Raw genomic sequence first — 12,290 nt, 5'->3', positions numbered from 1 at the left:
CTTCATGGTTCGATCCGGGAGGGCTGGATCCAACATGTTTCGCCTTAAGCTTTTTCAAGGATTCTCCCCGAAGCTGTCCAATCTCATCCAACTCACTATATCTTTAGAGTAAAAGATAAGTTGGCTTTAGGGAGGATCCTTGAAAGCTTAAGGCGAAACATGTAGATCCAGCCCTCCCACGTTGAGCCATGAGAAGAGCTATATAAGATAAGTTAATATTTAAAAATGTTAAAGATTTAAAGTATTAAATGATTGAAATCAACGATTTTTAAATATTAAATATATTTTTCAAAAGTGTAAAAAATGAGTGTGGGCCAGTGGCGAGTACACCCAAAGCTTACCACTATGACCTATTGTTGAGCAGTTAAATGTCGCTGAGGCCCGGAAGAAAAATATAGGTTTGAGAACTTGAGTGGAGAAAATTGGACTTGGGGGAATATAAGTATGTTGGTGGATTTGAAGGTCTCCAAGTATGCATAACATAATACAGTTATTATCATCTAAGGAGGAACATCTCTCTTATTAAAGTCATATGATGGTAATAGCTGTTGGTTCTGATCATAACACTTTGTCTCGGGCTAGAATCTGCTGAGATCGTGTGTACCATAGAGGCAGCATACTCAGCCCTGGCATGGGAAAGAAGGAAGGTGTTGCTACCATCATACTACCTGAAAATCCTAGAGTCGCTGCAGGGGATTGTCTGAGGCAATATGCCTCCAGGTCTCGGGACTAGGAAGAATTCTTGGTGCCTCCCAGGCATATTTTAAGGGGAAGGGCATATAAAGAAGCAAAAGTTGTATTTCTTTTGGTGCATTGATACTCTGATGTAAAACGTCTCTGTATTCTGCCTCTGTACTGTTGCAGGGAACTCTTCTTTCTCATTCAGTAACCCTCCCTTCCTCCTTATGTCTTCTCATAACCCCTTCTATATCCATTATCCCTTCACCCTGCAGTTACTTCCTCTCCTTCATTCTGAGCTCTTTTCCCTTTTCTCTTGCTATCTTTTTCTCATCTATGAATTCTCTTCCTCTTTCCTCCTTCCTCCATTTTTGCCCAGCTCTGCTTTTCCAGTCCCACTGTTTTTGTCCTCTACATCTATTGCTCTTGAGATCAGCACTGCTTAACTCTGACTCATTCCTATTACTTGTGCTGTACCCACAGGGGACTTTTGCTTCAGAGGTGAAGGTGGAAGGAGAGAAGTTGAAGGTTGTGCGGGAGATTGATGGTGGGCTGGAGACGATCAGTATAAAGCTGCCAGCTGTAGTGACAGCAGACCTGCGTCTGAATGAGCCACGCTACGCAACATTGCCTAATATCATGGTCAGTCTGGAACATGTGGAAAGAGGGAATGAGTCACTTCATAGTAAAGATACTAATGATACCATGAACCATGCAGTTTAGAAGTGACAGGCTTTGTATCCTCGTGCATCTTCTTTAAAACCTCTGGGTCTGGAGGTGACAGGCTCTGTGTCCACTGAGCCCTCTAGGCCTGGAGGTAGCAGGCCCTGTACCCTGTGCTCATCCCTTTGTTACTCTAATGGATGCTGGTTTATTCTCTCACTTCTGTACTCTGATCCACAGTAGAGAATGACACGGGGAGCGATCCCCGCAGCGAACTGCTGCGTGGCTGCGGTTTGGCTGCGGGTTATGGTGACCTCATTAGCAAATCGCCGCAGACGTGGGGACAAATCCTTTCACCGCCCGCAAAAACGGTGAATAGATTTGTCCCCGCAGGCCAATGTCCCCCCTTCTAGGAACCGCTATTTACCTGTGTTTCACCGTGTTCGTGACCGGGTGTTAGATGTCTCCGCCATGTTGTCTGTCTCCTCCAACTTTCGATCCAACTCGCACGTTGCTGCATTTACTCTCGATCCAACTTGCATTTGTCAGATCAACCCTTCCTGCCAATATCCGGCAGATACACGAAGGCAGGAGTCCCAGCATACGCGACGGCAGCAGGCAGTTGCTCAGATTGCGAGTTCGGGTACTAGACTGTGTATTCCTGTAGACCCCCCCCCAACGGCCCTCCCGACAATCGCAGCAGAAGGGTACCCAACCCCTCCTGCCGGTCCTCCCAATGGCCTCCCCTAAGATCGCCGGCAGGAGGGTACCCAACCCCTCCTGCTGGACCCCCCCCCCAACGAACCCTCCCACCCCGGAACCCCCTTAGTCTTACTTTCCAAGTTGGACCGGACAGCTCCTCGCTCGTCTGGCCAGCAGGCCTGCCTCCGTCCAAATGAGGCGGGCCCGCCCCTCCCCTCCCCTGCCTAACCCACAGGATCCTAGGGCCTGATTGGCCCAAGCACCTAAGGCCCCTCCTATAGCGGGAGTGGCTTTAGGTGCCTAGACCAATCAGGCCCTAGGATCCTGTGGGTTGGGCAGGGTAGGGGCGGGCCCGCCTCATTTGGACGGAGGCAAGCCTGCTGGCCATACGTGTGAGGAGCCGTCCGGTCCAACTTGGAAAGTAAGACTAAGGGGGTTCCGGGGTGGGAGGGTTCGTTGGGGGGGGGGGGTCCAGCAGGAGGGGTTGGGTACCCTCCTGCCGGCGATCTTAGGGGAGGCCATTGGGAGGACCGGCAGGAGGGGTTGGGTACCCTTCTGCTGCGATTGTCGGGAGGGCCGTTGGGGGGGGTCTACAGGAATACACAGTCTAGTACCCGAACTCGCAATCTGAGCAACTGCCTGCTGCCGTCGCGTATGCTGGGACTCCTGCCTTCGTGTATCTGCCGGATACGCGAAGGCAGAAGTCCCGGCATACGCGACGGCAGCAGGCAGTTGCAAATCAGCTGACGCTGGCGCAATCTTGCACACTGGGAAAGAAGAGAATCTCCGGCGTCAGCTGACTAGCAACCCCCCATCGTATGGGACACCTGCCTTCGCATATCTGCCGGATACACGAAGACAGGAGTCCCAGCAAAAGATGCAGCTGCAGGAAGTTGCTAGTCAGCTGACGCTGATGCCGGAGCTTCTCTTCCTGCCCAGTGTACACCAGGTACTGCTGGACAAGGGGAAGAGGGGAAGAAGGAAGGGAGAAAGGATACTGTTGGACAGGAGGGAAGGGGTACTGCTGGACAATGGGAACAGGGAAGGGAGAAGGGGTACTGCTGGACAAGGGGGAAGTAAAAGGAAGGGAGAAGAGGTACTGCTGAACCTGGCAGAAAAGGAGGGAAAGGAAAGGTGCTACACACAGGAGGGGAAGGTGAGATGGTGCATGGGGAGAGAGCATGTTGGGTTGTGGGGTGCGAAGGAGGGATACCACTGAGGGAAGAGGCAAGGACAGAGAGAGAAAGTGTGCAGGAGGCAGAAAGTGTTGGACTCATGGAGAGGGCAAGATGGATGGGGAGGACAGAAAGGAGGGAAGGAGAAATGTTACACTGGGGAAGGGGGAGAGCGCAGAGAGTGAAAAGTTGGACTCATGGAGGGAGAGAGAGAGATGCTTGGTTGAGGGAAGGAGGATCAGAGGAGAAGCATACAGGAGGGGTTGGGTGCCCTCCTGTCGTGATCGCTGGGGGGAGGGGAGACTTGCAGCCGTAGCCGCGGTCACTATGCTAATCACGGCAGGGAGATCTTTGCCACGATTAGGTACAGCGGCCGCGTCTACTTACCATGTAGGCTAACATTGTAAGCATTAAAAGTACATGTCGTGTTTGTTTTTGTATAGTTATTAACTAATATTTAACTAAGTTTTAAAGTTTTAAAGAATGTTTCCTTTATACGTAAATAAAGAAAAGTATATAAAATCGTACCCGTTTGAGGCTTTTATGTATGCAGCGGTGACGGTGACGGGGCGGTGAATGGGGTTGCAGTGGCGGTGACGGGGCGGTGAATGGGGTGGCAGTGGCGGTGACGGGGCGGTGAAGGGAAAGGCGGTGACGGGGCGGTGCAGAGGATGGTGAGACGGGGACGGGGCGGTGACGGGGACCAATTTTTTCACCGTGTCATTCTCTAATCCACAGAAAGCAAAGAAGAAGAAACTAGAAACAGTGAAACCTTCAGACCTTGGTGTGACCCTGGCCTCACAAGTGCAGATCCTGAGTGTGGAGGAGCCGCCTCAGCGCCAGGCTGGTGTGAAAGTACAGACCACTGAAGACCTGGTGGCCAAGCTGAAGGAAGTCGGCAGGATCTAACTTGCCCTGGTGAGAGATTTCTGAATAATTGAGAAAGTAGAAGTCTGTGAATTTAGAATTGTTGATAAATCGCTCCTTCATGCTCTCCCCCCCCCCCTCCCCCCTTCCCCTTTCTGTACACCAAGCTCCAGGCCTGAAATACTTAGCCATGTAATAGCCATTTCTTGAAGCAATTGTTTAATATTTTTTACTCTGTAGATTACTCTTAATGCATCTCTCCAAGGCAATTTAGGGCCAGATTCACTAAACACCGATTCACTAACCTTGTGCCCGATCATTCTCCCACCCGATCCAATCCGCCCATGGAAATGAGGGGAAATGGCACGCTAAGTAGGAAGTCATTGATTCACTAAACAGAACAAACACTGATTGGGTTTGCCGATCCAAAATGAAGTGACTGCTGAGGAGCAGTCGCTTACTGTCCTAGCCAACTCTCCTCTCTGCCACCCTGAAATCCCAGTCACAATTTAGGTTTCAAAACCCTCAAAATAAAAAATAAAATTGTACATTACTCCCCATATATTCTGCAAAAAGCGCAGTGCAGTGCAAGCCCATGTTCCATAATCTGGCTGCAGCGAGTTCTGTTCCATTAAATTGAAATGTTCACTCAAGTAAACTGCAGCTACCCCTCCCCCTTTGTTTTGACCTCGTTTGTACGGAGAGCAAGCGCATGCGCGGATCGCATCTACAGCCAACCAGGATGGTCTGCGCATGTGTCGCGATTGCTCTGCAGCGATCCATGGAATCTCGGTGGGGCGTGCATCCAATCAGATAATTTGCATGAGAACTCTGTAGTGAATCGGTCGCCTGGTAGAACTCAGCCATGAATCGCCCAACAATGATCCAGACCGGTGAGTTTAGTGAATCTAGGCTTTAGGGTGCGATTCACTAAGAAAACTGATCATATACCGATTGGTTTGCAACCCCCTTTGCGATCCGATTCACTAACCTGGTGGCCGATGATCCTCCGATCCGATCCCGATCCGTGCATGCAAATGAGGGGAAATGGCCTGCAAAACTGGAAGGACGCGATTCACTACACTTTTTTTCTGGCACACCGACTGGCTGGCCGATTAAAAAGCAAGCGACTGGTGAGGACCAGTTGCTTGTGCCAAAACCCTACTCTCTGCCCCGATTCTCCTGCTTTGGCTGTCCTGCTCTCTGCCCCGATCAGGCTTCTCTGATTTTTGCCCTGCTCCACTGCACAGAACAAGCTTGTCATGCCCTGCTCTTGCCACCCCGACTCTCCTGCTCTCTGCCGCCCTTCCCCGCAGTGCGAGCCCGTGGTTTTAACCCACAGGTTAAAAGCGGGGCTGCACTGCGGGGAAGGTGGCAGAGAGCAGGGGTAGGTTTGAACCATGGGCTCGCTGAAATCAGGGCAGCAATTGCAGGAGAGTCAGATTGCTCTTTTTGCTGGAATTTGAACGTATGGAGGGGGTGCCGGGCCGAAGGGTGGGAAATGCAACCTAGGGAAGAGAACAGCAGCGACAAATCAAAAAAAGAAGTTAAAAAAGAAAAGTTGCTATGGGACAAACGCATGTGCAGACCATTTGCAGGCAAAGTAGATGGTTTGCGCATGCATCGGGATCGCTACACAACGATCCGTGTCATCAGATGGGGGCGTGCCTCCAATCGCCCTCATTTGAATATTCTTCCTTTTGAATCGATTGGCCCTGCCCACGATCAGGCAGGCTAATGAATCGGGCCCTTAGGGCTAGATTCACTAAGCTAACCGATCATGTACCGCTCGGTTTGCGCTCACTTTCTGACTCCGGCTTGATTCACTAACCTTCCTTCAGACCCCATTCGCACCCCATCTGATCTGCGCATGCAAATGAGTAAAGAGGCATGTAAATTTCTTAATGCGTCGATTGATGAAACCATTTCATCCAAACCGACTGGCCTTTCCTGTCCAAAAAGTTACGACTGCTGAGGACCAGTCGTTTACATCCTCGCTAGCTATTTCTACCTAGCAACTGACGCGTGCCCCTCCTCCCCCAAGCGGAGAGTTTCAGGATGCTTCCTTTACTAAAGGGGGGGTGATCAAGAGATTTGTAGGATGTTGGCTTTCTTTCCTGATATTTTCTCTATCCTGTGTTTCTCCTCTCCCAACCCCTTCAGTAGACTTCCCTTGGATGCTCCCTTTCCTTCTTGAACCTTAGGGTGTGTTTATTTCTTAAATCTTATATTCTAACACTCTCTTCATCACTTTCACACCTATAAACAGTACATAATGACACAGCATTAATTATCTCCAACACTTGCAATATACAGTGAATTTAAGGCTGACAGTTACTTTGTCTAATTAATGGATTGCCTAATTTAATGATAAACAAACAGCTCCAGAAGCCACTTGTCAGTGCTAGACTGGTGTTCCAATTTCACACATTAGGAGGGAGGTTGGGTCTGCTCTCAACCTGATGCCCCTTCTGCTCTGGATTTTCTTAGAAGATGGGGACTTGCCCAGAAGTTAATGTAACAACATGTTGGGGGCTTTGCACACAATTTTGTGTTATCTTGGTTGCCCTACTTGGGGGAGTTTTCTGCAAGAGCCATATATGTACAGACATTACGAGCCAGCTATGTACAGGTATTAGCTTTTAAACCAGGTGAGGCTGGACTCATTTAGAGCACTGGTCTTTGACCTGGGGGCCTCTGCGTGAGCGGACTGCTGGGCATGATGGACCAATGTTCTGACCCAGCAGCGGCAATTCTTATGTTCTTATGTTAACCCAGATGCAGAGAAGACCCAAAAGCGCATGGTTTTCTAATGCTAGGTCAAGGAACAGTAAAAAGCGCATTCTTATGTGACTAGCATTAGCAAGGGTTTCATGCAAGTCTCTCCTCTTTTGTGGGAACGTGAGGTACCCAAAGCCTTTTATTTATTTTTAACTTTATTTCCTTGTCATCAGCAGTGGATGATCCAGAAGACGAGTGGTTATGACCATCTAGCAGCAGGCGGAGATAGAGAGCACTAAAACTGAACTGTCATATATAGGATGATATGCTTTCTGGCTATCTCCAGCAGGCAGATGGATGATTCATATCCCATGCTTCTGGACTAGTCTATGGACTGGCTCCTATTTAAAAATTTTTAACTCTGTGAGCTGAGGAACTTAGGTTTCGGGGTACCTGGCTTGAGGTACACCTGGTAGTAACAGGTCAGTACCTGCCCCCCTGTATCTCCTTGGTGGCTGGCTCCCTTATTCCCCCCTCCCTCCTCACAAAAAAAGGCAACAAGGGAAGTCTGAAGAATTACAGCATATCTCAGGGGAGCAAGCAGTATTACCTAAGCTGGAAAGGGAACATTCCTTCTAGGGAACTGAGGACCCATTCTGATTGTAGCAGGGGTAAGCAATTTTCTTGGTTTTCCCTGATGGTTCTTTCCACGGCATTTGCTTTTGTGTGTTTGGTTTTCCCGCGGTGTTTCTTGGCAACGGTCAATTTATAAAAAAAGAAAAAAAAGATCTATGCTTCGCAGCTCTTTGAACCGCCATGGGTTTGATAGGAGCATTAGGAGAACTGCAGCTGTTCCTTTCTGGCTTGGTTCCTTCCTATCTTTGGCTACGCCTCTTCAGTGGTTCCTCTCCCATCTGATCCTCTCATACAGCGAATGTGTTCAAGTTGAGCCCGGCCTGTTGGGCCTGCCTTTATATGGCTACGTGTTGCTCTCCTGTCCAGATCTCCAGCTCAGGCCTTCCTGCCAGAATGCAGACTGCTGCACACTATGTGCCATTTTCTCTGCATTCCAGATGTCAGAAGGAAATGGCATGGCCTTCATCCATTTATCTTGTGTGGAAGTGTCAGTGGCATTCCTTTGGGGGGGTCTGTGAATTAGGGTTTTCCAAGTCTTTGTTAAAAAAAAAAAAGAGGAGGGAATTCTTTTCCTCTGCACTTGTGGGGGCTCAACTGTAGTGGCTTCTCTGTCTCTCTGGTAGAGGTGCAGTTTATTCTCAAATTGGCTTCCCTTTCTGCCTCCTTCATTGATGCGGCTTCTCAGTTTCGTCGAGACATCCCTGAGTAGTCTTCTGCCCTTTGGTTCACTAGCATCTTGGCTATTGTTTGACCTTCTGGGGTCCTGACTTTGGGTGCTGAGAGTGGTGTGCATCCTGGCATGTGTGCATCTCCCTAAAAGAAAATAACTTTGTTCAGATGGAGAATTGCATCAAAGAACTGTTGTCTGGATGGGAACATCTGGAAGAAGTAGGAAAGCATGGGTAAAACTGAAAGGAACTATTGTAAGGGCAACAAACTTTTTGTAAGGAAAGAGTAAAAGAAGGCCACTTTGGTTCTCAAAAGTAGTAGCTGAAAATGTAAGTAAAAAAAGGTTATCTTTCATAAACTACAGAAAGAGGAAGACAGACTAATATATCGGAGGAGAAATCTTTTTTTTTTTTTTAAATTCTTTATTGATTTTCAATTCGAGAACAAAGTACAAAAATTTTACAAACAAGAATTATGGTAAACAGCACAAGAAATACGGTAAACAGCACTTACATCCAATCAAATAATAATACAAAATATATCCCCCCCCTTCCTCCCACCCTCCCTGGATGTGTGAAAATCAAGTAGGAATCAAAGGCTTATATAATTATTCAGATTTAACAAATTCCATTAATGGACCTCATGTAACTTATAAATATTTTATTATATCCCAATATTTCCGAATTCATTTTTCTATATCTATAACATTGACACAAAGTTTCCCACCAAAAGGAAAAATGCAGCCTGTCCCAGTTTTTCCAATTCCTGGTGATCATTTGCATGGCTATCCCTGTCATAATTATAAGAAGTCTGCTTGTATACCTGTCTAATGGATTTTTAGCTTTTAACAATGTCACACATTTGACCACATGGTAGGATAATGGAATCGATGTTTCCAGTATCATATTAATTTGTTCACATGTTGATTTTCAAAAATTGAGTATCAAGGGACAATAAAATAACAAATGATCCAGTGTCCCTACTTCAAGATGACAGTGCCAGCCAGCATCTATTAGACTTGGGGCTCCTTTTATGAAGCCGCGTTAGCAGCTTTATCGCACGCAATTTTTTACCATGCGCTAAGAGGAGGCGGTAGCAGCTAGTGTGGCTGGCAAATTAGTGTGCGCTATTACACGCATTAAACTGCTAACGCGGCTTCGTAAAAGGAGCCCTTAGAACTGTCCAACTTTTGCAAACAACTGGGGTCCAAATAATTCTATGTAACTAAAAAACCCAGGTTTGTCTCATAGATGCTGATGCTGTACATCTCATCCTCCAAGTCCAAATCCATGGTCATTGAGTAGCAGAAATTTGCTGCTTTATCTCAATGCTCCAAATGTCCTTTATGCTTGTTTTAGGTTTTTTATTCAGATATTAATTTATACCACTTGGCAGCCTGATGCCCTTGCAAATCTGTCTGGAAACATAGGCCTGACAAGCTATATTGATTTTTTAAGTTGTGCCAATCAGGGAACCCTTTCTGAATGGCCTGTTTCAACTGCAACCATTTATAAGCTTGAGACTTTGATATGCCGAATGATTGTTGCAATTGTAATAAATTTCCCCATTCTGAATTACGTCATCAAGAGTATGTATACCTGCCTGCAGCCAATGTTTCCAGAGGATTTTAAACTCACCGATTTGTAGAGATTGACATGTGGATTGTTGTATTGGAGTAGGTGTTAATAAATTTTAATGTATTCCAGGTGGAAAAAAGAATACTATTGTCCTTATATATTCTAGGCAGCTTGATACTCAAAATATGACTCGGATGTAATGGGTTTTGTGATATTAAACTCTAAGATGTTATGCCATTTCATTCAATTCCGTTCTGTTCCATTCCGTTCAATCACTTAATTCATTTACTAACATCATGCATCAAAACCTCAGAGCACCACTCCACCATCCAATGTGTATTTTTCTTAGCGGCAAATTTTGGTGTTGAATCCTCATAGGTTTGAGCATTTAACTTAATTTAAATAATTTGTAACTTTTTTTTAATAAATTTTTTTGAAACCATTTAACTTATCTGAATGATTGTGGATCTTTCAATATGTGGATCTTTCAATAGATTTAAGCAGTTCATGGGGCTGGAACCGACATGTTTCGCAATAGCTTCGTCAGGGATCCGCTCACTGCCGCTGTCATCCAACTTGCATGTATAATTTTTGAAGTAAGATCAGACGTAATGGGAACCTGAGATGACTTTAATATCAGCCAATCCGGCAGATTCTCCATGAGTTCATGAAGGATCCAATACGTACCCTGACGTAAAATGAAGGCTTGATGATACCTATAAAAATTTGGAAAATTTACCTCCCCCCACCCCCGCCAATTGTAACTTTTGCAAAGATACTAAGGCTATTCTAGCAGTTTTACCTAGCCAAATAAATTTTGTAAGAATCCCATTTAATTTCTTATAAAACGAACTCTGAAAATAAACCGGTAACATACTCATTTCGTAACAAACAAACCACAGGCAAAATCATCATTTTGATGGTTTGGACTCTTCCCCCACCAAGAAAGATGTAGAAGGTTCCAATTCTCACACATTTCTTTGACTTTCAGCTATAAAGACTTTTCATTTACTGTCATTGTATCTTCCAGTGTTTTTTGAATCATGAAACCCAAATATTTTATACCCTCTTCCTTCCAAAAGAATGGGAATGGATCTGGGGAAAAATCTGTCCCATTTGGGGTTGTCTCTCTTTTCAATGAGGGCAACCGTGTCTCAATCTGTCTCTTCAGTGGGATCTTGTTTTGTCTCTGGGGCTGGCACTTGTTTTGCTTCTGGTTTGTGAGTGTCATTTCGCCCCTAGTTTTAGGGCACTGCTTCCTCTTGGAATGTGGAATTCTGCTCCATTTCTGTATGTTGCTGAGTGCTGTTTCTGGAGTCCGACTTTGTCTTTGGTCATGGGACCTTTTACATCCAATAGATTTAGGGACCTCGTTTCATGGATTTTGAGCAGCTGGTAGTCAGATAAGCTCTATCTTTGGATGTGAAGCACTGCTTCATTACTGGCCGTTGGGCATGACTTTTTCCTTTTAGGGAGAGCTCATGTCAGTCTCTTTATGTAGAGTAAGTTCTCTCTTTGGTTACAGGGACCAGCTCTTGTCTGCTCCATCATGGGATTTGGGGCACAGTGCCCCTTATGGCTGCAGACAACAGCTCCGTCTCTGGATGTTGAGCAAGGCACCACCTTCAGTGGCAAGTTGAGCAAAGCATCTCCTCCGGTGACTGGCATCAACTTCCTCAGCTCCACCTCTGCATGTTGAACAAGCAACATTTCTGGTATCAGAACAGCTCCATCAGTTTCATCTCTGTATATTTGAGCAAATGCAGTTTCTGGTATTGGAACAGCTCCAGGTATTGGAACAGCTCCATCTCAGGAGTAGAATGAAGCGCTTTCTTGGACAACAACTCTGTCCCTGGTGGTTAAGCGCAAAGTAATCTCCAGGTAGGTGACCCCGGCTCTGGGAATTAAGTACAGTGCATTAGGATGTAGAGCGAGTGCACTGAGGTTTCTAGCCCTCGAGCATGATTCCATCAAGGAATTTGGAGTGAGTGCACTGCCTTCTCTGGCTTTCGAAGCTAGCTGTAGAGTGAGAGTGCTGCACAGCATTATTTCACCTCTGGATGTAGGGTGCATCTTTTTCTGGTGGGCAGCTTAGCATCTTTGCTGGATAGGCGCTGTGACTCTACCTTGCTATAGGACATGTTCCCATCTCTGCATGACCAGTTGCAGGTCTCCTTTGGATACAGAGACCATCTTCTGGAGGCACTGCTCCTGACTGTACATCATGGCTCCAAGTCGGGATGTTGGGTGCAACTTGTCCCTGGCTGTGGATGGCTTTGCCACTTCTCTGGACTTAAAGCGGAGCATCCCCTGTTAGCTCAGCTCCGCCTTTACCTGTAGAGCAATGCTTTTCCTAGCAGTACCACTTGAATCTGTCACAGGTTGCAGATTGCAACTTTTGCTGGCTATGCAGGGTAGCTTCACCTCTAGAGGTAGAGCACAATCCCATCTATCTATTCTGCATGGTGGCACCTCCAGATGTGGAAAGCAACTCTTTGGCAGTTCAGTGCAGTTCTTTCTCTGAGAGGGGAACGCATCTCTCTACTTGACAGCTGAGTATGGTTCCTTCTCTGTAGGCTGTGGTTCCTCCTGCCTGCTCAAC

At 46.5% G+C, this 12,290-nt stretch overlaps 1 protein-coding gene across 1 annotated transcript in view; it reads left to right on the top strand.

Moving 5' to 3' along the window:
- ETFB (electron transfer flavoprotein subunit beta) overlaps window positions 1-12,290 on the top strand; it is an 85,789-nt gene that overhangs the window by 55,215 nt on the left and 18,284 nt on the right. Inside the window, exons 5-6 of the mRNA XM_033914527.1 lie at window positions 1,162-1,320; window positions 3,957-4,136. Coding sequence (XP_033770418.1) covers window positions 1,162-1,320; window positions 3,957-4,127 — 330 coding nt within the window. The 3' untranslated portion in view covers window positions 4,128-4,136. The remainder of the gene's footprint in view (window positions 1-1,161; window positions 1,321-3,956; window positions 4,137-12,290) is intronic.

Source organism: Geotrypetes seraphini, chromosome 11 (genome assembly GCF_902459505.1).
Source record: "Geotrypetes seraphini chromosome 11, aGeoSer1.1, whole genome shotgun sequence".
In the NCBI taxonomy this organism is placed as follows: Eukaryota; Metazoa; Chordata; class Amphibia; order Gymnophiona; family Dermophiidae; genus Geotrypetes; species Geotrypetes seraphini.
This window is presented reverse-complemented; position numbering and strand designations above follow the sequence as displayed.